Source organism: Ostrinia nubilalis, chromosome Z, assembly GCF_963855985.1.
Source record: "Ostrinia nubilalis chromosome Z, ilOstNubi1.1, whole genome shotgun sequence".
NCBI classification, from domain to species: Eukaryota; Metazoa; Arthropoda; class Insecta; order Lepidoptera; family Crambidae; genus Ostrinia; species Ostrinia nubilalis.
Window position 1 is genome coordinate 1,058,990 of NC_087119.1, and position 26,298 is coordinate 1,085,287.

Sequence of the window (26,298 nt, forward strand, 5' to 3'; positions counted from 1 at the left end):
CAAAATACAAAAAGAAATGAGATCCCATCAAAAACAATACTTGTCAAAAAAACCAAGTCTCGCAACTCAGTTGTTCTACGGTAAAAAGTTGTGAGATCCATGTAATACCAAGTCCAGGCCAGGAAATCTTTAACGTTTTACATAAATATATTGACTTGGCCATCGCATGAAAACACGTGTAAATTAAATTATTTAGTGCGATGGCCAAGTCAATAATTTATGTAAAACGTTAAAGATTTCCTGGCCTGGACTTGGTATTACATGGATCTCACAACTTTTTACCGTAGAACAACTGAGTTGCGAGACTTGGTTTTTTTGACAAGTATTGTTTTTGATGGGATTTATTTATATCGGCAGGTAATAAATTCGTCGCGTCCAAAAAAATCCCTATGATAAACGACTTATCGACTTATTATTAGCTATTAAGAAGTCCATGATTTAAGGTAGCAGCTCCTTGGCGAAATCGCGGAGAAGTAACTCCAAAGAAATACGAAATTACCAATAAAAATTAGTACACCCACGCCGCGCCGTTTGGCAAAACTTGGAGATAGTAACAGGTGGTATATGAGGACCAGATTAAGGCAATCTAAGCATCTACGAAATCCTAAAAACGCCGGAGTTCAACTTAAAGTAGACAGTTGGCACGTAACGACGATGTCGTCCAGAATAAGTTGAGCTGTATTTCAAAGGTATAAAAGGTAAATAAGGAGCCGTATACTTTGGTTGTCTGATTACAACAGACCTCGTAAAATATTATGTCTAGAGATCCGTTTTACACGTGTCTAGGAATTGTTATTGTGTACCAATTTGAACGATAGTATAGACTCCATAATATAACAAGACTGGTAACTATTAGTTACCCTGACTGAAAATAAATATTTCTGCCCGGAAAAAAACATATTAAAACATTGGGTGAATGTGCCATTAATCTACTTATCCCACAAGAAGCAAGCGAGAAGTAAAACTTAGCAAGAACATCCACAATAGATGAGCATCGTAAACTACGAGATTTTACTTCCCCAAAAAAATGTGAAAATGTTTAAGATCTGGTATTACTTGGCAAAAACTGACCATAAGGAAAGGAACAAGGAAGATGGTTCCTTAGATGAGTACCTACACAAAGATTAAACGTTTACGTGACAGTATTTATAGAATCTAAAGCAAAAACTTACACAAGAACTAGGTGTCGGAAATTTGGGTACCCAGAATGTTAATGCAACTAAAAACCCAAGTAGACCTTTCAAGAGTGGCATCTAAAGTATCAACTGGGCTGATCCAGACATTTTTTTGTCATGTTAAGTGACCTAATTACAACACAACAAGTCTGGAATCTATCACTTAAATTTTAAGACAAAACAAAATCTCATAACTTAAGACCATCTTGGCTGACATAAACAAAATTCAAAGGAAAAGTCCAGTCATTTGGTACAAAATAATGGGGTTACCTGGAAAGCTTTCCGGGAGTAATGAAAATTGGTATTTATATAGATTTCGATGCGCTCTTTACGAATTTCGACTTTGCGACCTCCTATCGTTGCAGCGGGCGCCACCATATTAGAAATACTGCGACTAATAGCCGATTTCGTATAGATCTTCTTCCCTATTCATATTCTGAAAAAAAAAAAACATTTATCCTACAAAAATAAACTAGTTTAGGCGTAGATCGCCGCAAAGTATACTTCAGCATGCATTTCGGCTAGAAAACTAATTTTCACATCACCAGGAGGCAGATTAAGCTACGAGTATTTTTTTGTTCCTCAGTATTTCTAAACATCTAGTAGCTAGCATGCCCACTATGCCCAGCCACGTTCAAAGAAAAAGGAACTGATATTTCAACAGCCGTGTGTAATATTAAAGAAATAATTTCGAAGTATTTTTGACCCCTTGGATTTTTGGAGATAGGCAATGTAGCTAGAAGACGTGGCTCAATCAGAAATCGAACCACAAGTACACGCAGATCGGTACATCCGATTAAATGCGCCCCTGGGCCACAAAGCGACCGCCTGGACCATACTACACCGTCTAATCTAAGTATTGTTGGAATAGTGAGTGGTATAAGTTTGTTGGGCAAAACAGAGCTGGTAAATTTAAACGAAGGCTCAGGTCCTGCAGCCAATCACATCGAACAAATAATCTGGCTACACCAGGAGTTGCAGTGGTGGGAACGAGAGGTGGGAATAGTCCCGTAAATAATCTGACATCTTGGCATCCCATTTTTGCATAAAAAGTGGTGATAGGTAATTTGTTTTTATGCAAGATAATGCTAGTGCATATGCGGCCCGTGCCACAGAGAGCACGCCTTGAAGCCAATATTTTCATTTTACCCCGACCAGTGCAGTGGCGAGTCCTGTTCTCAATCCCATTAAAAATTGGTGGGATCAATTGAAAAAAAGTGTCAAAGACATCTAAAGTCATACCCATAGTCAATAAAAGCTCATAAACGCACTTTCAACTCTGCTGGGGGCGAATACCGGAAAAATGTTATTCATCTGATCGAGGGAGTACAAATAGGCTCAGAGAGAGCATACAGACCCTACTCAATATTACACACAGAACTCCCAAAAAGCTGGTTTTAATAAACCTGGTAATATTAAGTTTAATGCGGCAGTACGTTTAGTGTAAATTTTTCCTAAAAATGATTTTACGACCAATTTTTTCAAACAGCTAGTTTTTAATGAGTATTGATCGATTTATCGACACCATATCCTGAGCAGTTAGTTTCCAGCACTATCCAGACAGAATCTATAAAGGTGTATAAGTACGACGTAACGCTTCAAGAAAAGTAAGTGAAGGGAGGTAAGTACATAATACTATATGCCCCGCGTTTCCTAGTCCCGTCTTCGCCGGGGCACAATATTGTTTGCGTTGCACTCGTACAATATTTGTAGCAGACAAGTGAAAGAGATATGTAGCATAGACATAGAACAGCCTTTAGATTAGAAACAACTTTTTGTCCAAGGTCTAATCTGACACTATACCAAACGTCATGTAAATTGGTTCTGAAACACGTAACAAACTATCGCACAAACTGGTATCCGACATCTCATTTAAATACTAGGAAGTATAAGTTTGCTAGTTAAGCTTCATAAAACGATGTTGCAGCTAACTTTTGCTTGGGACAGATCCCGTTTCAAAGAGCGTGTAGTCAATTAGCGGGAGTTCGCAAACAGGCGACGCCGTTCGCAAATTTGCAAATTATTCTCGACTTCTCACGAGTCCGGGGACAAATGGCCACCTACACAATTATACAGGCAGGTACATAGCGAGTGCAATTAAACATGGGCAGGTACATAACAAGTACAAAACAAATAAGGCGCGTCCACCCCTCCAACCTCGATAGCAATATGAACCTCACCTTTGATGTCTGCATCCCTGCAAGTCCTTCTCGATCAAAGGGACAATTCTGCAATATTGCGCTTTGCAATTGCATGCAATGAATTTTCCTATCAAAGCTTTGACGATTCTAAATGAAATCGGGATTTCAAAGCCCGAGGCAATATTTCGTTTATTTCTTTCTACTTTTCAACTTTACGTTATTAAGGAAGAAGCAATCAGAAGCCCTGAGAATTGCTGATTGAAATATTTATAATACGCCTTCAGTTATTAATTATGGTATTGGTACTTTGTAACGTTTCTAATATTTTTCATCTAGATTGATGCTGCTTTTAAAAACAACATAAAAGCTGGGAAATATTTACTAAATAATAAACTTGAAAGGTACCTCTACCGCACATTCTCATATACCTAAGCCTAGGCGCAGACCACCGACTTTTAGTTGGCCGAAAGTTGGGTTGGGTCGGGCTGTTAATCGGTATGGAGATGTATGAGAGTGCGCACGTTAAACCGATTTGGTATCGGCCGATTCTTCATACAAATTAGAATCGGGCCCAACTATCGGCCAACTAAAAGTTGGTGGTCTGCGCCTAGACTAAATGTGAGGTCCTGATTGTCTGAAAAGTAATGTGCCCATTCGTGAAAACATTTCTCGGAAATGTTTACTACATACAGTTGAAAGAAGCTACTTAGAAGAAATAATTAACTTTTTAAAAAAAATAAAACCGACTTCAAATGCGTGAACACAAAAAAAAATAAAAATTAAAAAAACAAAAAAAAGTTCTACTTCTACCCTTTACGTTCTACCCTTGGGGGTGAAATATTTTCTTCAAATTCGCATGAAACCACCCTTTTGATAATACCTATTCAACAAAAAAATAATCGTTCAAATTGGTTCATAATCGGCGGAGATATTGCGTATAAAAAAGTTCATCCCCAATTTTCCACCCTTGGGGGTGAAATATTTTCTTCAAATTCGCATGAAACCACCCTTTTGATAATACCTATTCAACAAAAAAATAATTGTTCAAATTGATTTATAATCGGCGGAGATATTGCGTATAAAAAAGTTCATCCCCAATTTTCCACCCTTGGGGGTTGTTTTTTCTATTATTAAATTTAAATGGGACCACCCTTGAGGTATTACCTATACGCCGAAAAAAGATTTGTTCAAATCGGTTCATAATTGGCGGAGTTATCGCGTAACAAACATAGAAAAAAAAAAAAACATACGGGTCAAATTGAGAACCTCCTCCTTTTTTGAAGTCGGTTGAAAAAGGTAAAATGTATTCGACGAATTCCACTTATTGGGGTTCCTATGGAGTCAGTAAGGAAAAAAGGTAAAAAATATGTATTTAATTAATTAATTCGACAAATTCCCCTTATTAGGGTTTCCATGAAGTCAGTAAGGAAGGTAACCTGCTTGTCAGAAAGGAGGTATATTTTACCAATATTATGAAGTTGAAAAGATTTTTAGTTTGTTAGGACCCGCTATTCTCGTCCATTTATCGTGGAAGGCTTATAGGCTAAAATGTTGGGACAGGGAAAATTATTCAAACTGTTTTCACACGTAGTATGAAGTCGCGGGCACATCTAATAAGGATAAAATTGAGGCAGCTGCGTGCTCGCGACTGTGACATAGGTACTGCTGTAATATGTTTTCACATGATTTTCCCTTATGACTTGGAAGTTTCCGTGAAAAATGCAATGTTTTTCTATTTCAGGTTCAGGGTTTCTGACTAGTTTATCTGGATACTTAATGTGGAGAAGGTTGTTACGTTGGTAACTTTATAGCATACTCAGTATTTTTTTCTAATTTCTTCAAACTGTCTTCTTGTAGACCCGATAACCAACATTCCTTTCCAAAATTTCAGAATTTTAGGGAATTGGCAGTCCTAAAACTAAATCTAACTCACTGAAATTAAGGATAAATTAACACTTAAGCAGCAAGGCAGATTAACGTAGAATGAATTTAGCATTTTCTTACTATTAGGTACTTAATATTTTTTTAGTAACTTATACACTCGCGATCAAAAGTATAGAATCACCAGTTTGTTATGATCGATCGTAAGAACTAAATGACATAGAAGATAAATAAAAATGGTACCATTTTAAAGGTGACATTATATACTTTAAATTGATACCATAGATACATTCATAGGCATTCAGTTCTTAAGATGGCTCGAAACAAAACACAAGGGGGTGATTCCATACTTTTGCTCGTAAGTATATTAATCCACACACATCCACACTATTACAAATGTTTGCACCTAGTCCTAGACGATTGTTAAATCACCCATTAGACCGGGCAAACAGCCGGAGGGCCCCCTCCCGGAGGGTGACCCTCGCGAGGGTCGAACCGGGGACCGGCCATAGTTGCCGCCACAAAGGATCGGGCAAAAGCGCGCAATTAGTGCTCGCGTGCGTCTGATATTTGATTGAGGCTTTAGGTTACTCGCGTGGTTTGTTTACATGCGTGGGCTTCGGTCGAGTTTGGTCCTAAATTAATATTAGAGAATGACAGATATTTTGTGTAAGTAACGTATAATGTCGTCACGAGCTGTGCAAGTTATTGACAACTAGCTTTCGGCCCGCGGCTTTCCCCCGCGTGAAATTTTGTCTGTCACAGAAAAACTTTATCGCACGCGTCCCTGTTTCAAAAACCGGGATAAAAACTATCCTATGTCCTTTCCCGGGACTCAAACTAACTCTATACCAAATTTCATCAAAATCGGTTCAGTTTTTTAAGTGTGAAAGTGAGACAGACAAAGTTACTTTCGCATTTATAATATTAGTATAGAAGTATAGATTAGTGCATTTTCCTGTGATGCGATTTCGGCATGCGTGCGGATCTCGTCTACATAACATTATTTCATACATATTTTTTCTATTATGCGGACTACATGCACACGGAATGGAAGGATGGTGATGATGTCTACTACGTCACCAGTACTGCCTAATTTAGTAATAACTATCAAATAATCTTTTTTCCTACCATTGGGATGTTTCCTGGGTCAAAAAGCAAGAGTTTTAATTAGTCCGTCAGTTAACTTATCAAAAAATACTCTACACGTATTTTTCACTTTTTCAAACTAATGAAAATTTAAAGAGATAAAGCGCGCCAAAGTTCATAGTAAGAGGCCCGTGACGTCAATGCTTGCATAAAAGTGCCGCACGTTGTGACGTCGCGGCGTCGTGCGGAACTTCAACGCACCATAACTATGTAATTATGTGTTAGATTGACAAATAAAAATATATGTGTCCAATATTTTTTGATATTAAACATGACGGACTAAAAAAATTTTTTTAGGAAACTTGCCTTTTGCTGGCACCTGCAAGTCGTCGACCCAATAGAATACAGTTTAACAAAAGTCCGAAAATATTAGCAATAAAGACGCAACAAATCTAAAAGGAGACACTAAAAATATACTTCATTTATAATCGTGTCTGGCGCTTTAAAATTCAATTCGGTCGATTATCTATTCACCAAAAGAGTTATGTCTGTGCAACTTTTTGTATAATATTTGACACATGTAAAGCACAGAATACACGTAACCTACTTCAATGACAACTCGTGTAAGAAAAATCATTTTCTCGCATTTTTAATTAAAAATTACAGTGGAAATCAGTGTAAAAGCTAGCCACAATGCACCTCGGTGAAATTAATCCGATAGTCTGGTCTATGGGTGGGCGAGGGGTGACGGATCAGTCCAGGCCCGACATGCTACATGCATATGACATCCACACACAACTTTGGGCGGCGCGGGTTTGCACGGGAGGACTAAGTACGTCTGGAATCTGGAAATGCGTACGACGGATCGACGACGACACGCGGCGGCGACCAATCGGTATAGATTTTTCATACAAAAGGATTTTCCCGCTAATTCCCATTCCCGTGGGAATTTCGGGAATTCCATTCTTAGTGCACCTCTACGGTACCTAAGCTACGTCCCTTCCAAATTTCAAGTGCCTAAGTTTAGCCGTTTAGGCTGTGCGTTGATATGTCAGTGAGTCAGTCAGTTTCTCCTTTTATAGATGATATAGATTAAAATAAGTAAAAAAATTCCCAGGATGTTTGAATCCGGCCTAGCTAACTATTAAAATATTCTTAAAAAAAAAAAGAAAAAGGACCAATCACTTCTTTCAAAATGTAAATTAGGCAAATAATTACCTATTTAAAATTAGTCAAAAAAAAGCTCAAAATGCGACAATTGGTAAATTTTTCCTGTGATGCGGATTTTAGCACGCGTGCGGATATGGTCTGACTACGCCGCCCGCATATTATTACCATTAATATCATTATTTCATTTTCATGCATGTTTTTCAGATCCGCACGCATGCCAATATCCGCATGACAGGAAAAATGCCTCATCTCTCTCACTGAAATGTCCGATTTTAAAAAGCCTAAGTATTTTAATTAGCCTAGCTGAAATATCTGAAAATAAAATTATTGTAATCTAACTCCAATAGCAATAACACAATTTGATTTAGCGGACCGAATACAGAGGCGACATACATACATATTGCATAATACATATTGTACCGGGTAACAAAACCTTCCGGGAGAAGAGGGGGGAGCCATAATGAGGGATGAGTATGCTTTAAACTTTAAATTGATGGAAATCGACACACTCATTAAATTATTGTGAAAGCACTTTAAAAGCCTATTTACAAAAAAGCAAATTACTTTAATGACTTTCATTAGACGTAAGAGCAATCTTACCGTGTAAAAGCCAATTCACCCATACATTAATATAGTCCTGTTGATAGACACGGGATTTATTACGTATGTAGTTCATGCAATGCCCAGACACACGCACACTAGCACACCTGTAATACGTACTGAATATTCCAATTAGGCGTAGTATGGGGGAGAGAAAATCTATAACGTGTTGCGATGTTAAGTTCGACTGATCATGAGCACGGCAATAACGTATTTATTTATTTGCTTCAACTTGAACGACAATATGCAATATGTTGGAGGAATGAGAAGAAGATATTCTGTCATAGTAATGTGACATAAGAGTCCCCGCAGACTATAAACTATTGACTAAAAAGTCGGCCGATAGTTTGGTCAGGAATCGGCCGAAACCAAATCGGTGTAATGTGCGCACTTCTACACTCGTAGAGTTGTTCATACCGATTAACAGCCCGACTAAACTACCTGCCGACAAAGTCTGCAGTGTGCGGGAAGTCTAAAGGTGACGGGGGGTGGGAGGCTATAATCAGGCAGCAGAACCTGGATAGTAATTTGAATTGAAATTAAATTTGAAAGTACCTTTGAATATTATAAAATACAACTAATCATAAGTCTGAGAATCCTATGACAATCGCAACCTCGATGATGACTAAAAACGCTAAGAAATTGGAAATTAAAAACTGAAAATTGAAACCAATTTACTAAGTAATATTGGTTGGACATGTTTATCGTGAAATTCGTTTTCAAAGGAGCAATCTGACAAATCAAAACTAAAAAGTAAAAACACACGTGACAAAGTCGAAATGGAAAAGGGCAAAGTAGCAATTTCCTAAGCATCTGGAAAAATTATTGACGGCAAGCAAAGTCAGCGAACGAAATGCATTAAGTTCCCGTAAACACGGCGCGGCGGAAACGAAGGCAAATGGAGAAGCCTTTGCGAGCACGTTATTGCCACCTCAACAGTTTGATGGCATTACTCCAGACACAAGCAACCCCGCATTTAATAGTTTTCATAAAAATTTACTTTACGAATCGTTCGTTCGTTTCAGCCGAAAGACGTCCACTGCTGGACAAAGGCCTCCCCCAAGGATTTCCACAAAGACCGGTCCTGCGCCGCTTGCATCCAGGCACCTCCCGCGACCTTCACCAGATCGTCGGTCCACCTAGTGGGAGGCCTGCCCACGCTACGTCTTCCAGCTCGTGGTCGCCACTCAAGAACTTTCCTGCCCCGGCGGCCATCAGCTCTTCGAACTTTACGAATGCTATAAAACAATTCGATTACGTTTTCACGCTTAAGTGGACGAAAAACCTCTGAATCATTAATGAGCTTCGACTTAGAGCTTTATTTTGTCACAAAAATAAATAAGGCAATCAAGGGTACGGAAAATGGAGATGAAAATTTGTGAGTGAGGAAGCCTATTATGTTTCATGTATGTTAATATGAAACCTCGTTTTGATTTTCGTAATAAATCCGGTTTGGTATTAAATTCTGTCGCAGAATGGCCGACGAAGCCGCGGGCGTTAGCTAGTGAAATAAATAATTATAATAAGACAAGGCGGAAAACCGTGGGGGAGGCCTTTGTCCAGCAGAGGACGACATTTGGCTGAAATGAACGAGGGAAAGACGAGAAAAAATTATGATTCTAATTCTGAAACTATGATATAAAACGTAGTAGTTTTAGCTATAAGTGCTATAAGTGTCTATTGGTTTCGTGTTCGGACTCGCCCGGGAGGAGACGTCGGCTTCGATTTTCCAGCGCTTGCGCTTGAAAAACTGATAAAATACAACAGCTCCTCCATCTGGAGCTCAGTGGTCGCGCAGCCGCCCTAGCGGGAGGGCACGGGTTCGGTTGCCCAGGATATGCCCTTTGACCAAGTGAAATATTTATTAGGAGTGTAAAATATAACAACTATTTACTGTCATATAAATTATAAAGCAATTTAGAAATCTCTCCCCAAATTATTAAAGTATTTTCTGGCGTAGACTAATTAAATTAGAAAACCTTAAATAATATGATCCATTGGATAAAATAAAACTATCAATCAGCGCCATCGCGTAAAACTATCAAATTAAACATCAACTTCAGATTTGCAGAGCTTTCCATTAATCAAACGTAACAAAAACAGCTTATAAAGCGCTCTCTAATAACAGCTGAGCTTCTGTTAACTGAGAACAAACTCAATCGTTCCCAGTTTCAGACCTCTCCAGGCTTTTTATCGAGTCCGCCTTCAGATTTGCAAATGTGAGAGTGCATCTGGCGATCGGGCCGGGAAACTTTGCTGCGCAGAACTCTAGTGCGCAACAAGTTTGTTTTGAACTTCTGGCAGACAACGGATGGCGGCGTCCAGTACGAGTTAGTACGCTAGACAGTCCGCTTGCATCCGAGCCACCCTGCGCGCCGTCATTGCACTTGTGCGCGACTGTACCGGGCATTATTCGGGAGGCGCTCGTTAGAATACGCTCGCGTCGGCAGTGGAGCGCCGCGCTCGCGAACGAAGGCTGCCGGCAGACGGGGACACGCGCGCGGTTGCTGGGCCCTGAACTACTCAATGTAAGTGTTTTTTGATATCCTATTTATAAAATATTTTTATTAATATTAAGTATTGTAATATACTTTGGCTGTGTTTTGAAAGTGCCGGCAATAAAAATGTGTCTATAAATATAAATTATGCTACAATGTATCAAATATTCAAATTAAACCGGTAAACAAAAATAAGCAGTCAACAATACGCAATCAATATAGGTACCCTTCCGATATACTAAAGTCGTGCGGATAAGATGCGAGTTCAAAGTTTTAATAAGACAACTTTGATTGCGACGTCTGTGTCTGTACCTAAAGCCGGCGCTGCCGCAAACGTGTGTTATTTGCTTGTTATTGTAAACAATAAATGCAATTAAAAAAGCTGGAAAAGCTAGTTAAGCTTCACCTTAGATCGAAATTCAGTTCTGACACACTGTGCTGTCCAAGCCACCATCGCAATTTTATTTTACTTAATTTTTATTGAAAAAGGTATCGTTTCAGCCAAATGACGTCCACTGCTGGACAAAGGCCTCCCCCAAGGCCAAAGGTATACCGACATACAATTATTATAATTTTGTGAATTTATATATTTCAAAATATTTAAAAATAGGCTATATGCGAAATACTACAATTTTAATGCGAGAGTAACTGCTGAATTATTTGTTAATTGATCTTTCCATAAAATTTAATAAGAGTTTTCTTTTATGGTTTAATTTATGAAGCTCAGCGTTAAAATTATAGAAAAAATAAAATAATTAACCAATAATGGTAAACGCATTTGCAATTAAGTTTCGGTAACCAAGCTTGCGGGTGGAATTTTTAATTTTTATTATGAAAATTTGCGCGTCTCGCGTTAAGTAATTTTCTTACCAGCACCACCGGTTCCAAGGAAGGTGAATTTTCCGTACTACGTAACTACTTTACTACTATTTTTTCTCTAAATTAAACACATTTTTATTGCGAGCACTTTCAGTAACAGCCACGTTTGCATGACGGCCGAATGTACTCATTTCTAGACGGTAGATGCCAACAACAGTACTTGTATCGTACTTAATTAATATTTAATATCCAGCCAATTATAGTTGCCACAACACTTTAGCACTTTTATTTAGCTGCTAATACAGGGTGTTAGGTAAATGGGTATATGAGCCGACACTAGCCCGCCCATGTTAACATGGTCATATAAATGGTATGGTGAAGTCAGAAATTTGATATCATCATTTTCATTTTTTTAATTTTCATACAAAATAAATTTTATAAAGTCCGATTTGTAAAATAATTAAAATGAAGATAATATCAATTTTCTGACTTCACCATACCATTTATACAGGGTGTTAGGTAAATGGGTATATGAGCCGACACTAGCCCATGTTAACATGGGCATATAAATGGTATGGTGAAGTCAGAAATTTGATATCATCATTTTATTTTTTTAAATTTTCATATAAAATAAATTTTTATAAAATCCGATTTGTATGAAAATTAAAATAATTAAAATGAAGATATCAATTTTCTGACTTCACCATACCATTTATATGCCCATGTTAACATGGGCTAGTGTCGGCTCATATACCCATTTAACTAACACCCTGTATAACCATGTTAACATGGGCTAGTGTCGGCTCATATACCCATTTACCTAACACCCTGTATAATACAACTTTGATGATATTAACCATAAACCGCTAAAAGCTTTCACATCCATCAAAACCACAACCTATTATGCTATGTAAACATGGAATTTTCCAATAAAAAGGTTACTGTAAAAAAGCAGGACCGCTAGGATATTAATATTCATGAATACACAAGCTCTTTGAATAGAATACTATTTATAAAACTGTGTACTTTAAACTTTAAAGTAGTTCGCGGTGGAGGGCGTCTCACACCTGTGTGTTCGCGAAGGCTTATAAAAGTTTGAGAAACAATACTAAGAATATGACAAAGGAACCGTTTCCTATTCATAGCACTGAGCAGTCGCCGAGGCAAGAGGGTCCTGTTCTGTTATTTAATAGGAAAACAGGACACCCACGCCTCGACTCATGGTAACTACGGAGAAAAATCCCTCGCCACGTGCGCTGGCCTTGCTTCGTATAATTAATTAAATATGTACAGTTTGACACTAAACCCCAATAAACTGAAACCACAACTTTTTTAAAAAGACCCTTAATTCTGGTCTTAAAAACTTAATTAATTTTAAATTACCTGTAACTTACGATTTTTGTTCGCATTGTAATTGAAAAAAGTAGTTTGATTGAGTTGACAAAATAGTGACGTCACTTGCTTGTAGTGCCATACAAAATCTATGGGAGTTTCGTTTTGACAGTTTTAAAAAGTACGTCAATTGATTGGTGGTGTCAACATGTCTATTTTCATAAAATAACGCGCGCTTACTCGTGTCCAACTATGGCGCTTTACCTTACGAAATACTCTACATTTTATAGGACATAGTTCTTCGAAACACCGTTTGCTAAAACTAGACATTGTATTCTGGTTTACCAGCTGATTAATATCGCGCATTAAATTTAAATAAGCAAGCGCCATACAACACATTGTCACGGCCTAAGAGGTTAGCAGGATCATCTTTGTGCTATCATACAATAGGTTTTGCTAGAAGCCTCTAAACACTCAGTAAATTAAACAGTACCTACTAAACATAAACGTCTAGAATGCACCCACGTTACATTTCAAAGTAAACAAAATCCCAATATACATTTAATATTCCTTTGACAAACAGTTCAAAGAGAAGAAATTCACAAAGTTTGGCTTGAAGACTTTTTCAAGTTAAATTGCATTCATTTCGATAAAACTACATCTCTACATAGCCTTTGACGTCTCGGCGATGTTGAAGATCCATTTTAAATATTATTTGATTTGATTACTGAATAAAGCCGTGCAAACATTAATAGACAGGCAGCAGCCCATCCCCCCCTGCCCCCTGTCTGACTCCCTCCCCCTCCAGCGCGCCCCCTCCTCCGATATAGATACGATTTGAGCACTAACGCTAAAGGCTGTACTGAAGGGACGCGGCGTACCCCGTACCGCGCGCACGTGAAGGTTGCCATGTCGACAGACGAGATTAAAACTCGGGTGAACACGATTCCTTGGAAAAATTCCGAGACCTTTGTGTCTGGTAAAATTTCACAAGCGTGGGACGATGTTGAACACTGAATAAAATGTCAACTCAAGTGCGAACGGGTAACGGCGTAGGCTTGTTTACGTCGCGTCTCTTGGTTAGTAAATAAAGTTAATATCTTATTCAATGCAAAAATAATGAGCGTCTGGAAAAGAGATTTTAGGTACCCTTGGATCTTGTTCCAATGACATTTAAAAATAAGCCCTGTTATTTACTGCGATGTTTCAGACTTTCATTATTCAGTGGAAAATTTCGCCCCTAGGGGCTGATTCTAATTCGTCTACATTATTAGTACCCCTGTTACACTAATTAAAAAGAAGTATTGAGAAAATTGTGTTAAAACGCGGTTGCAATTTCGCATACAAATACCTTTAATGTGCGAGTAGTAACTTGCCATTAAATTTCTATGTGCTTTCTTTCATTATACTGTGTTATCGTACTTCATAACAATATTCCTCATAACTGATATTAAAGTATAACACTGTTTAGGTTTTGATAACTTTTTCGTTCCTCTAAGCAGTGTCCTATTAACAATAATGGCGATTAGCCACGATCCATGGGTTTTTATGAATTTGTTTAATTTTATAAGTAATCGAAACTCGAATTTTATGAATATTTTCGAAGTCCTCTAATTTATCGGTAGTCACAGACACACCGGAAGGAGGGTAGAAGCTCGCGGAAAATTCATCAAGCTAATTGGCAGATTCGAAGAGTATCAGAAGAGGGTCATTATCGAGAAAAACAACCAATAATAACCAGATAATTGTTTACTTAGGGTGAAATTAATTAGTAACCTGGCAACAAAAAGGAACCCGGATATCATCTCGCAACACAAATAATCAGCGAAAACGGTCCGATTAGCAAAAATAATTAGATTGGACGATGATAATAATAAAATAACAAATAAACATTTACTTATGAGCGGTCATGCCCATCACATAATTATTATATTTTTGTCCCTTGCAGCACTAGAACCCACACGGAAATAATTTACTAACTCCAGACTAATTACTTAAACTAGGTCGAAGTTTAAATGTCAGTCAAGCCACAGAAAATTGACTTCTTAGGACGTTGCAATAACACGTTGTATAACACGTTGCAACTACAACGGCTGTATCTATTAAAAATTCAAAGTCACATTGGCACAACAATGATAGGCCGGCGTCCTACGAGTTTGCTCCAATATTTCTTAGTCTAGACGATGCAAAATCAATATCACTCACAGGTGAAGCGGAGGGCGATGTAACAAAGCACTCCGACTCGAATACAAGCAATTCGGATAGCAGCGCGTGGCGCTCGCGAGTACTATTCGATGCGGGTCAAAATCGATAGTTTATATCGTGGCCCTAGACAGCTCAATCCATAGCTAGGGCTTTTGACGTTCGGCGCTAGTCTGTGGCTCAGTCGTCGGGTTGACGTGCGGCTGAATCTTTGTATCGTTTTAATTGTCGTTCTGTTACATAGGTGTAAGTGAAAATGTTTATGTGTAAACATCAATCGTGGTATCGCAAGTAAATGTTTTACATTTTCTATTTTAGTCCTCGGAGTAGGCGTTAACCATTTACATAGACTTTGGTGGTCTGCAAACATACGCGCTTGAAAATAAGCATTTCTTCATGTGTAAATAAACTATTGAACAATCGGTTGAATATATTCCAGCCAGACAATCTGATTTTTTACATTATGGCAAATTATTATGAGTGGTACGTGAATCTTAATAAGTATTTAAATTTAAGATGAGCTTGGCTTATCTTATTTTTTGTAAATAAGAATTTATTGTTTACTTTATACAGGGTGTTAGGTAAATGGGTATATGAGCCGACACTAGCCCATGTTAACATGGGCATATAAATGGTATGGTGAAGTCAGAAAATTGATATCTTCATTTTAATTTTCATATAAATCGGATTTTATAAAATTTATTTTGTATGAAAATAAAAAATAAAAAAATGACGATATCAAATTTCTGACTTCACCATACCATTTATATGACCATGTTAACATGGGCTAGTGTCAGCTCATATACCCATTTACCAAACACCCTGTATACAACTACAATATTAAATTTTATTATTATGTAAATGAAAATGTATCTTTAAGATAACTCACCTTTTTGTACACCGACTGGTACGTTGTGCTCATTTTCGGTGCGGAGGACTTTAAGGGGAACCGTTCCATGGCCTCTTCACTGAAACAAACAAGCTTTTATTAACTCACAAATGCACATAGGTTTCCCCTAACCTTCTCTGCCGAACCTCTTTCTAACCCTAGGCTACTGGACCCAATGACACCTCCATCATCAATGAAGGTGCCACATTTACCCTAAATCGCGTGACTTTGTGATTAAGACTACAAAGTCACGCGATTATGGTAAATGAGGTGCTCTCACAAATCACCTAAAATCAAGAGGAGCGGAGGAATCAAGTGCGCTTTAAATCATCGCATCATCACTGACGACGATGTAGTGCTGCATTTACTGATGCGCTTTTTGCTTTGGAGCGACAAGACAACAAATTCCGTTAATACACTTGAGAATTGAGCTTAGCCGGGCTAGGATGCGCGCCGTGATAAAATCTTATCGACGATTTTAGACGACAAACGTATGGGCTTATCTCTAAAATCGATATAATGGTGCGACAAAAGTTTATCAAGGCGTGAATCCTAGGCCTACAAATTGCTGCCGTCTCTAAGTCATCAGCATCACCCACAACATTGTTAGTAAATACCTGATTATCTAAGCACTTCGAGTTTTGTGCGAGTTTCGACAACAAAACCAAGTACTTAGGTTCATTTGGTGCATTCACAAACCCACGGAAAATCAAGACTAACCACCATAACCATTATCATGTTTAGTTTAAGTAGTGATATATTTATATTACTTATCTAAGCGTCTCTCGTCGGGGGATAGATACGTATTAATTAACAGCTTTATAAACTATCCTGCAGTGGTTTAATTAACTTTCAAGTTTTATTCCCCTAACAAGATGATTCTTTCGCATGAGATTTATATTGCCATATACACAAAATGCACTTGTCAAAAATTGTAACACCCTTCTTTTTGGGCTGGTTTACTTATAGAAACATTTTCCCCAAAATCTCTACCAATTACTGATAACTTAAAAAACCGCCAGTCCATCAGAGGCTGTTGCTTTTTTATTAACTTATATTTACATTAATATGTATCTACTTAAATATTATTGAGTCCGTTAATTAGTAAGTAGCTATACAGGGTGTTAGGTAAATGGGTATATGAGCCGACACTAGCCCATGTTAACATGGACATATAAATAAATGGTATGGTGAAGTCAGAAATTTGATATCATCATTTTATTTTTTTTAATTTTCATATAAAATAAATTTTATAAAATCCGATTTGTATGAAAATTAAAATAATTAAAATTAAGATATCAATTTTCTGACTTCACCATACCATTTATATGGCCATGTTAACATGGGCTAGTGTCGGCTCATATACCCATTTACCTAACACCCTGTATAACTTGGTCCGGGGTAAAGGCAATTGATGTATTAATTGGACGACCTATTTTATTCTGTACAGTTCTCCATTAAGAAATATACTAGTACTAATCATATTATTAGGCATTAAGTATGTATAAAGAAAATACCACAATCACCTAAGTATAAGAATAGTGTAAATTATTAGAATGATTTATCTTTTTAATTATTTATAGATACGATATACGAGTATGCTAGTAGTAGCAGTAGTAGTATTATACTTAGTAATAACAGCGCTTTAGTTTCAGATTTTAGCAAAAACCATCACATCATATTATTTAGTTTTTTATATTCAAAATTGTAAAAATAATATGTATATTATTACCTAGTCGCATTTTAAGAGACAATACGTAGAAGTTTGCTTAGCTTCTAGAATATTATTCGACGAGGTTGAAATAAATTAGGTTTTTTCGACCTGTTTTAAATGAGAGTTTAAATTTGTCAACTGAACTTTTTCAGATGGCTCTCAAGACAAGCAGCGGGGCATCAGAATGTCATGCTCTACCACTGCTACTACTACTGACATGTATTCAACTTAATTGAAAAGAGGAAATTCTTCATGCAATTCAATTTTATATTTTAAAGTTTCAATGTTTGACTTTGCCTTTTGTAATTTTTGTCAGTAACTTTTCTTCATATAAAAAAATGTAAGACCGTTAAAGTTATACTTTGTTAGTCAATTACATAATTTTACATCAATATCTTTTTAGCCTTAAATTGGAATTACTTAGGCATTTAGAGTCATTCGGGTCAAGAGCACGCACTTTTTTTTTGATGGCCTCCCAGACCTATAAAGAATTGTATAATTGGCATGTTATGATATTAAATCTGTAGAATATTTAATAAATTTTCACTATTTAAGAAAAATTTCCATCAAGATTAATTAGTTTTAGCCCTACATAGGCTTAACTGAAAACTTTTCCGATGCGTACTCTTGACCCGATGTGTGGGTAAAATTACGCAAGTCTTAGGGTAAAGTTACGCACGCGGGGTAAACGTACGCATTCAGATTTCTAAGAGAATACAATTAAGATTGGCAATAATCAATATTTATTTAATCTTGTAAATAACATTTTAAGAACTTTAACATTAAAAAAAATAAGAACTCTTTGTATTATACAGGGTGGAATTTTGTAATGCCACCTGGAGGGAAAGTACTCTTAATATTGTAGATAGAAAATTTTACTCAAATAAAACTTTCCTTAATTTTTGAAAACAAAGAGAACTCCATTCAAAGATTTTTGAAAATTTTACGAAAATTCACTATCATACCATACAATTTTTTGTAAATAATTAAAATAGGTAATTTAAGATTTCATGGTTTTCCTTTCATTTAATTTAAGCAAGTTTGTTAGATAGATTTCATCCATAAACTTAACCATAACGATCGATGCAATAAAAATACAGGGTGTAATTTTTAACAAATTTTAGTTGGTTCGATTGCTCTACATTACTAAGAGTACTTTCCCTCCAGGTGGCATTACAAAATTCCACCCTGTATCTATTATAATGTGAATCTTGTCTTAAATTATTTATATTGGCAATAGTCACACTTTGAGATCAAAATAATTGGCCTTCATTATTTGGTCATCTGAGATGAGATGAGGATCCGCTGAGGGGCCTTCCTTAGTAATTTCTCGGCATTTTGGTGTAGGTATTCTGAAAGATTGAACAATTTTTGATATTTTTATTTCATTTGGGGTATAAGTAGGTACGCAACGGGGGTAAACGTACGCGTGCGTACTATTAATCTCGTACTCTTACCCCAATCGGCAAATATACCAAATAATCAGTCACAACACACACGTTAAATACTTTTTACGAATATGATAAACTTAGATCAAAACTACATTAAATGAACAATAGAAATATAGTATACTTACTGGCACAGAGCTATCCATTTAACTACAGCACACTTTTCCGTGGCATAAAAATTAAACGAAATAAGCGTGCTACAAGTATTCGGCGACGTGTCGCGACCAGTACTTAGATTGCGTCGGCGCGGCGCTTGGCTCCTAAACGACGACAGTAGCTCCACTCTATTTTACAAACACAGACCTCTGCTCCCCCACCCCTGTCGGAGATCGGACCACCGCGTACTTTTACCCACCGCGTGCTGTTACCCCGAATGACTCTAGTTAGCTGCGCGCACGCATCGACATTACTGCAGCACGATTACCTGTACGACCCGGGCTACTGTCAGAGTTGTACATCGACAAGCTCGCTCATACAGGTTTTTGTGTTGTAAGTACTACAACTGGCAAGACCACATCCCGGATTCAGTGCGAGATCCTGCGCCCCCCTACCCTGCAGACACGAAATTTTGTCAGATAAGACGCGACAAATTCGGTTCTAGTGAGGTTCGGGTGCGGCAGGCATTGCCACAGTCAAGATACTGAGGAAAGAAGAATATTTTAATGAAGATTGAAGTATTTAAAGTGTCTCTATTATATTTTAAAGGGTCTCGTATAAGTTTAATTTGCCCTCCACGTCCCTTGGCATTCCCAAGTTTGTTGTTTTCTTCCAACATAAATTTGGTTATGCTAAGCCACTTGTGGGGCACGTTTACAGAAATATGTATCAGAAATATTTCGGAACAGTATCTATAGGGTAAATAATTTAAGGATAAGCTAGCGTCAAGAATATTGCGCTACATTTACCCTGTAGAATCCGAATATTGTTGAGTGTAAAACAACAAATTCGGTTCTAGAGAGGTTTATGTGGTGCAAGTGCTGCGTCGGGCAAGACCACAACTGAGAAGAAATAAAGAAGAAGCAACCTACTTTATGAAGAAAATACTGTATACTAATTCATATGAATGACACTGCCCAACTCGTTACCTATCAACCACAATTTTGTTAACGGTGAGGCTAACAAAATCGGGGTCGATAAGGTACGTTTTGGAACATGTACTGCAAAATCAAGACAAGAACAATGTACAGGAATCAAGTTTTTATACTAAGGTTGTGTAAAAGATTTTTGTACTGAATGACTCTTTTGTTTTAATGATCGGCTCACGGGTCGGATCAGTGACTTCAAAGAATTCTTAGGAAAATTGTGAAGATAACTCAACTCCTACTTTACAATAAAACAAATATTTTTCACATTCTCAATGTTTTGAGGTAGTGTAAACTATTTGTAATCAAACTTTTCAGTTACTTAAGGCTTTGAAAAAGGTAGAAATAGCCTATTAATTGGAGATTAAGACGGCGCCAAGAATGTTGCACTACATCCTACCCTGTAGTTCCGAATGTTGTTATGTGTACGCAACAAATTCGGGCCTACGGAGGTGTGTGTGGTGCATACACTTCAGCGGTCAAGAAAACTGCGATAGAGAAGAAGAATGAAGAATACCTTCAATTTGAAAACATTGTTTGTATTTATGTTACACTTCTAACTAATAATACTTATTGTGGTGCTCATCATCATATCCATGCATCACATTTACCCTGTAGATCCGAGCTTTGCCTTGTGAGGTGGCAGAGTCGGTTCTAGAGGGGTTTGTGTGGTCATGATTGCAACGATCAAGACAAAGAAGAACTTAGAAGAAAGAACAACCGTATTTATTTTGCTAATAATTCGATTGATGCTCTAAAATGTATGTTAGCGTCCTACATGTAACCTTAGCCCCTAATAAATTGGGGTCGACAAGGTATGTGTGTTTTATGTGACGACCAGACGCCACGAAGAACTTAGAAGGAAGAAGATGGCTCACCAAAATATGCCCTACGCTATTTCCAATAGGACCCTTTTTTGTCTGATAAAAGCCGACAAAAAATGGTTCTATTGAAGCCTGTGTGGTGCATGCGTCGTTTACCAGAGAAGGAAGAATCGTAGAAGAACAGAGTTACTTCTGGAAAGGTCCTGGAATAATGAAGATAACTTAATTTGCACTACACTTACTCCTAAGGCCGAATTTGCCCGAATGGACACGGCAAATTCCTCCTTATTTGGGGTACTTGCGTGGTGCATGCACGACAGTAAAGAAGAATGTAGAAGAAATAACAATAGAAGTATAAGAAAAAAGCTTTTTTATGAAAATTGTATACATATTATTGTGTTTTTTAATAACTCAACGCAGTGTCATAAGAATTTTTGATCTAAGGTCACAATATTGTATGTTTGTTTAACCGTATTGCCATGTTTTATATTATTGTATTTTAATTGTAATGTAAAATTATGTAAACTAATTAATTTTATAATTTATCAATATTAATTATTACTAACTATTGTAGAATATTTAGTAATGTACCTACGATACAAGATTTGCAACACCCTTACAGGGTCATAAGTTGAGACTAAGTTTAAGATCACCACCTATGTACACTTATGAAGCAATAAATAAATGATTATGATTATGATCTTTAGTTGTATTGTATGTTTGCCACTAATTTTCGTAAAAACTCAACTGTCCTGTAAGATAGTTTTTAAATATTTTTTTCTGTGTTATTATCTTTTTTCTCTGTGTCTGTTTTATCTGTGTTATTAACAGCAACATCATTTTCATAAATCTTAGCTAAATATCGATTAATATTTTCACACAAATACAAATTAATGTTCTAGAATTAACTTATCATTTCATATTATAAACTTTCATATTACATTTTTTAGTAAATTCTCCAAGTGTTGCCAATTTCCGTAATTGTGTGAACTAAATGATAAATTTTATCTAATAGGAAATTCAATACACAAAATTTAACGATTGTAAATTCAAGGCCAACCTTTATGTGATCATCACGTAACAGCACAATTTCACGATAAAATTTTAGTAAGTATCAAATCACTCATGCCATATAATTTTTAACTTAAAATTGAAAACGGTAGCATTAATACTGAAACATCTACTATGCGATCCACCTACCAGCTTCATAGCCGACTAACTACCGAACGTACTATACTCGAACCACCAAAATTAATATCACTATATCAGGGACTACGAGGATAATTTGCGACTAACACGACCGGCCTGTTCTCATCGCGGAACTATAATCCAGCGTTCGTCACAGGTTTTATTAAACCACAATAACACTAACGCGATTCATAACAGTGCAGCGAGGTAGATATTGCACTGTTGAAAATCAATTGGAAAATTGTATGCGACCGCGCCCGCGCATATACAGTCAGACCACAAGTTGAAAACTAGCACTTACTACCAGCACGTAAGGTGCAGTGTTTAGCTTTATGCCGTCGTCTGTACAGCTTATTGCGAACGCACGTAACGCTACATCGGGTATTATCAAACAATCGCAGAAAGTAGCCGCGATATATGAGCCTCAGTTGTCGAGTTCTATTAGTGTATTTTGATTAAGTGTTTTACAGCGAAACTACTTGATTGAAGGTTTACAGGCTAGAGCCATACGAACAACAAAGCAATCGTCCGCATTTTGTCGTTTAAAATAAATAAACTGATTGTATGCAGATATTAATATTTTCTAATTTCTCAAGACGCAGCCGTTTCTCGAGAACTATGAACTTTATTTTCTTTTGTTTTTAAAACAAACAAATAATTTGCTATTTCATCTGATAAATAAAAACTATTCCAATTCTAATTTAATCATCTGACGTATCAAATGGAAGGGCCTACTACTCGTATTAGCGGGCGTCCATTAATGAGGTGAGACGTTTAGGGGAGGGAGGGGGTCAAGAAAAAACTTACTAAATCTCATGTAGGGGAGAGGAGGGGTCTCGACAAATATCACGTAAATTTTTTCAGCAAGAAAAAGGGTCAAATTGCGAGAAAACTGGGTTATTTAAAATTAAAAAATATATTTTTTTTAAGATGATAACGAATGATTATTAATATTTTTTTATAATTTTGAACCATCTAAACAATAAAGAAATTAGGAGAAACGGTTTTTTTTAATATTAAATCCTAATCTAAGCTAACCCTTTCATTGCAAATATGTATTTTAAGAAATGTCACGTGAGATTGTGGGGAGGGATTTGGAGGGGGTCTGGAAAAATCTCACCAAATCTCACCAAGGGAGGCGGGGGGGTTGAAAATTTGCCAAAATTGTCTCACGTAATTAATGGACGCCCCCTTATGTAGATACATTAATACTTCTTCTAATCAGCAGCATGTTTGTTTTAGTTTGTTTAGTTAGAGATCGCTTCCTAACAATAAAACAGCCTAAATTGCAAAGATAGGTGGTGTCCAGATGCTGTTTACCAATACCGAAGAGATATTTCTTACTGCACGAAGCAACCATAGGTCACTTCAGCTACGATTTAATCTATTCTTTCTATCATCAGACACATATAATATGTCCTTTGCCATGGCTTTTAAATTGCCTACAGCAAAAAGTCCAGGGTTTTTAGTCTTTTCAGCAGTCCACTTAACTCTCAGCTGGTCTTACATCTGCGAGACTAACTAAACTCGACCAGCAACTTGATTGGCTGCTGAGTTTGTGCCGGCGTTTCTTCTCAGCACTTGCCTTTATGTTTGTCTCGAAGCGCTGGTAGGCACCAAAAGATAAGGAGACATGTAAAGTGCCCCATAAGAGCTACCTTCTTTTTTATTTACTATATTTTGACGTTTATAAGTGCCACTTGTGGTCTAAATTGAATAAAATATTTTTGACTTTTGATTTTTTATTTATTTTTGAAAGCAGAGGCCAATACGCTCATTATACAACCACCAGTACTTCGTTAGATCCTCAACCTATATTTACAGCCACTAACGCTACGTAAGAGCTACACCGATCGATATTTCAGAGTTTAAGTAGTATTTCCTTGCATCTAACGTCAAACGGTATGATCTACTTTTATTACAACACAGTACCTATTTAAGCGCACAAAATAATCACTTAGCACTGAACATCATTTATTCCACTTAACAAATTATTTACACTGATTTTGAAGTTTATTGAAAGTAAATTGGGATACTTTATATCTGATTAAATATCTATTTTATTAATACTTAAATATTTTTTAATGAACATAAACATTTATTAGCTTAAAAAGGGGCAAAATTTTATTCATACATGTGCCCAAATGTTTGACAGAAATGCAATTTCATTTTACTGTTCGTCTGTATTGAATAATAAAATTTTGAGGGACAAAATGGCCCTTATATTGAATTATTTATAATTTCACGGCAATGTTACCAACAATAATGGATACTTGATATGGAGAAATTATATTGTCATTGCTTATATTGAAAAGATGAAATCCCTTTGAATGAAAGTTGTGAAATGAATTAGGGTCACAAAGGAGGGTCGGTGGACAATGCTGGTACATACAGATACACTAAGGATTAAAACGCAGAAATCCCAGTGTAAAATTATACTTTTTGGGTAAAATATGTATTTACATAATAACAACATAACATCATTCAGCCAGAACTGTTTCACTTCAAAAGGACTTAATGAAAAAAACAGACATTTAAACGGCATTATTACATGATTACTTTATTTTCAAGCACTAGCAACCCGCTCCTGCTTCGCACAGGTACAAAGTAATATACTTAAAAAACCTTCCTCTTGAATCACTCTATCTATTTAAAAAACCGCATCAAAAACAGTTGCATAGTTTTAAAGATCTAAGCATACATAGGGACAGACAGACAGTGCAGCCATGGCGCAGCAACTTTATAATATGTAGTGATGATGTGAATTAACAACATGTAAGTATAACTAATACAAAGAACTCCTTGAAACACCTAACTTACCTAATAAGCTTTGGAAAACAATTATTATCTGATATGTACCAATACTTAAAATTTAATTGTTTAACAATGAGTGGGCAATATTGAAAATCAGTTCATAACAAAATGTTATTGAAGAGGATTACTGTTCTAATAATAAACTGATGTTTCTGATAGCCAATATTATATTTCACTGAGAAAATTTGTCTAGAAATATTTGAGCATTTACTCAAGTGGCTTAAGTAACATGATAGGAGGCTTTTAGTCTTGAAACTAGACACCTGCACCTAACAAAGGCTTGTCAGCGGCATCATACTAACAATAGAACAATGCTGTTAGAAAAATATCAAAATGAGGACATTAAAGAATTATTTATCAATGCCTCATTGTGTTTTTATTATAATGTAGCTTCTATATGAGATTTTCTAGAAAATGGTATTTTTTTTTGCATCTATAAGTACGATTTTGCTGCTGAAAATACTACTTTATTAATACTTCATTAAGAAACCCTGATTATTAATTAGAAGACAAACTTAGGTAGATTTACGGATGCAAACACCTACCATCTTGGTACAAAGCAACTGAACATTATAAATCCAATATAATTCCAGCTATTACATGGATGAATGAATACGAGCTAGCGGCCGCCTTATCAGTGAATTTGCAATAACACAAGCAAACATCCTAAATCGCGCGCTATTAAAAGTATTGGATACACAGAAGTATCTCGCATTCAAATGGTTTATCACACAGACAGCGTGTGATACAAATATTATTGATAGCTGGTAAACGAAATAATTGCTCATTCAATCGGATACTTATACGTAGCCACCATGAATGTCGTCGCTGCGCCCCCACAATCACCCCAAGAATTAGACGGTAAACACAGATACAAATCACTTACCACATAAAGGATGAGATATTTTCGGCATAAGCACAACAGGAACTAAAAAGGACAGCTGTGAATTGACTAAAATGTCCACATAGCGAAATCAGGATGAAATAATAGTAAAATTTTACAAACCTAGCAATACTCGAACATTTTTGGTTGGCAAACGAGGGTGCAAATAAATATTCACGTGTTTTCGTTGACTTTTACAAATTAGGTTAATAAATTACAATAAATAAGAACACAAATACGTAGAAAATCAAACAAGTTTTCATTTCATTGAAAGTGACAGCTCGCTCACTCAACTCAACCAAGCAATCGGGACGACGATGATTCGTTCGGAAACGTTGGCATGGGAATTGTGTAATACAGTTTAATTTTTTTAACAAATCAAAATAATTATTTTAATTTATAATCTACTAATACTTATTGCTAATTTCAATCGATTTTTTATTATTTTAACGCAGGTGCCGACGCTCTTGTGATTTTTATTCAATATTTCATTAAAGTTTTCTTTAGCACTCACTGCCACGCACAAAAAATCATCCAAATCGGTTTTGT

The 26,298-nt window shown here is 36.5% G+C and overlaps 1 protein-coding gene across 4 annotated transcripts in view; it reads right to left on the reverse strand.

Annotated features, from left to right (window-relative positions):
* The window catches only part of LOC135086820 (H(+)/Cl(-) exchange transporter 3), a 73,613-nt gene extending 47,585 nt beyond the window's left edge, over positions 1-26,028 (reverse strand). Inside the window, exons 1-2 of one of the 4 annotated variants that reach the window (XM_063981617.1) lie at positions 25,873-26,028; positions 15,797-15,875 (exon numbers count right to left, since the gene is read on the reverse strand). In XM_063981617.1, the coding sequence (XP_063837687.1) occupies positions 15,797-15,865 (69 nt within the window). In that variant the 5' untranslated portion in view covers positions 15,866-15,875; positions 25,873-26,028. Of the gene's footprint in view, positions 1-15,796; positions 15,876-22,064; positions 22,176-25,752; positions 25,820-25,872 lie in introns of those variants that run through there. The other 3 variants (XM_063981616.1, XM_063981619.1, XM_063981618.1) reach the window with 3 other exon arrangements.
* Positions 26,029-26,298: the final 270 nt, after the last annotated feature.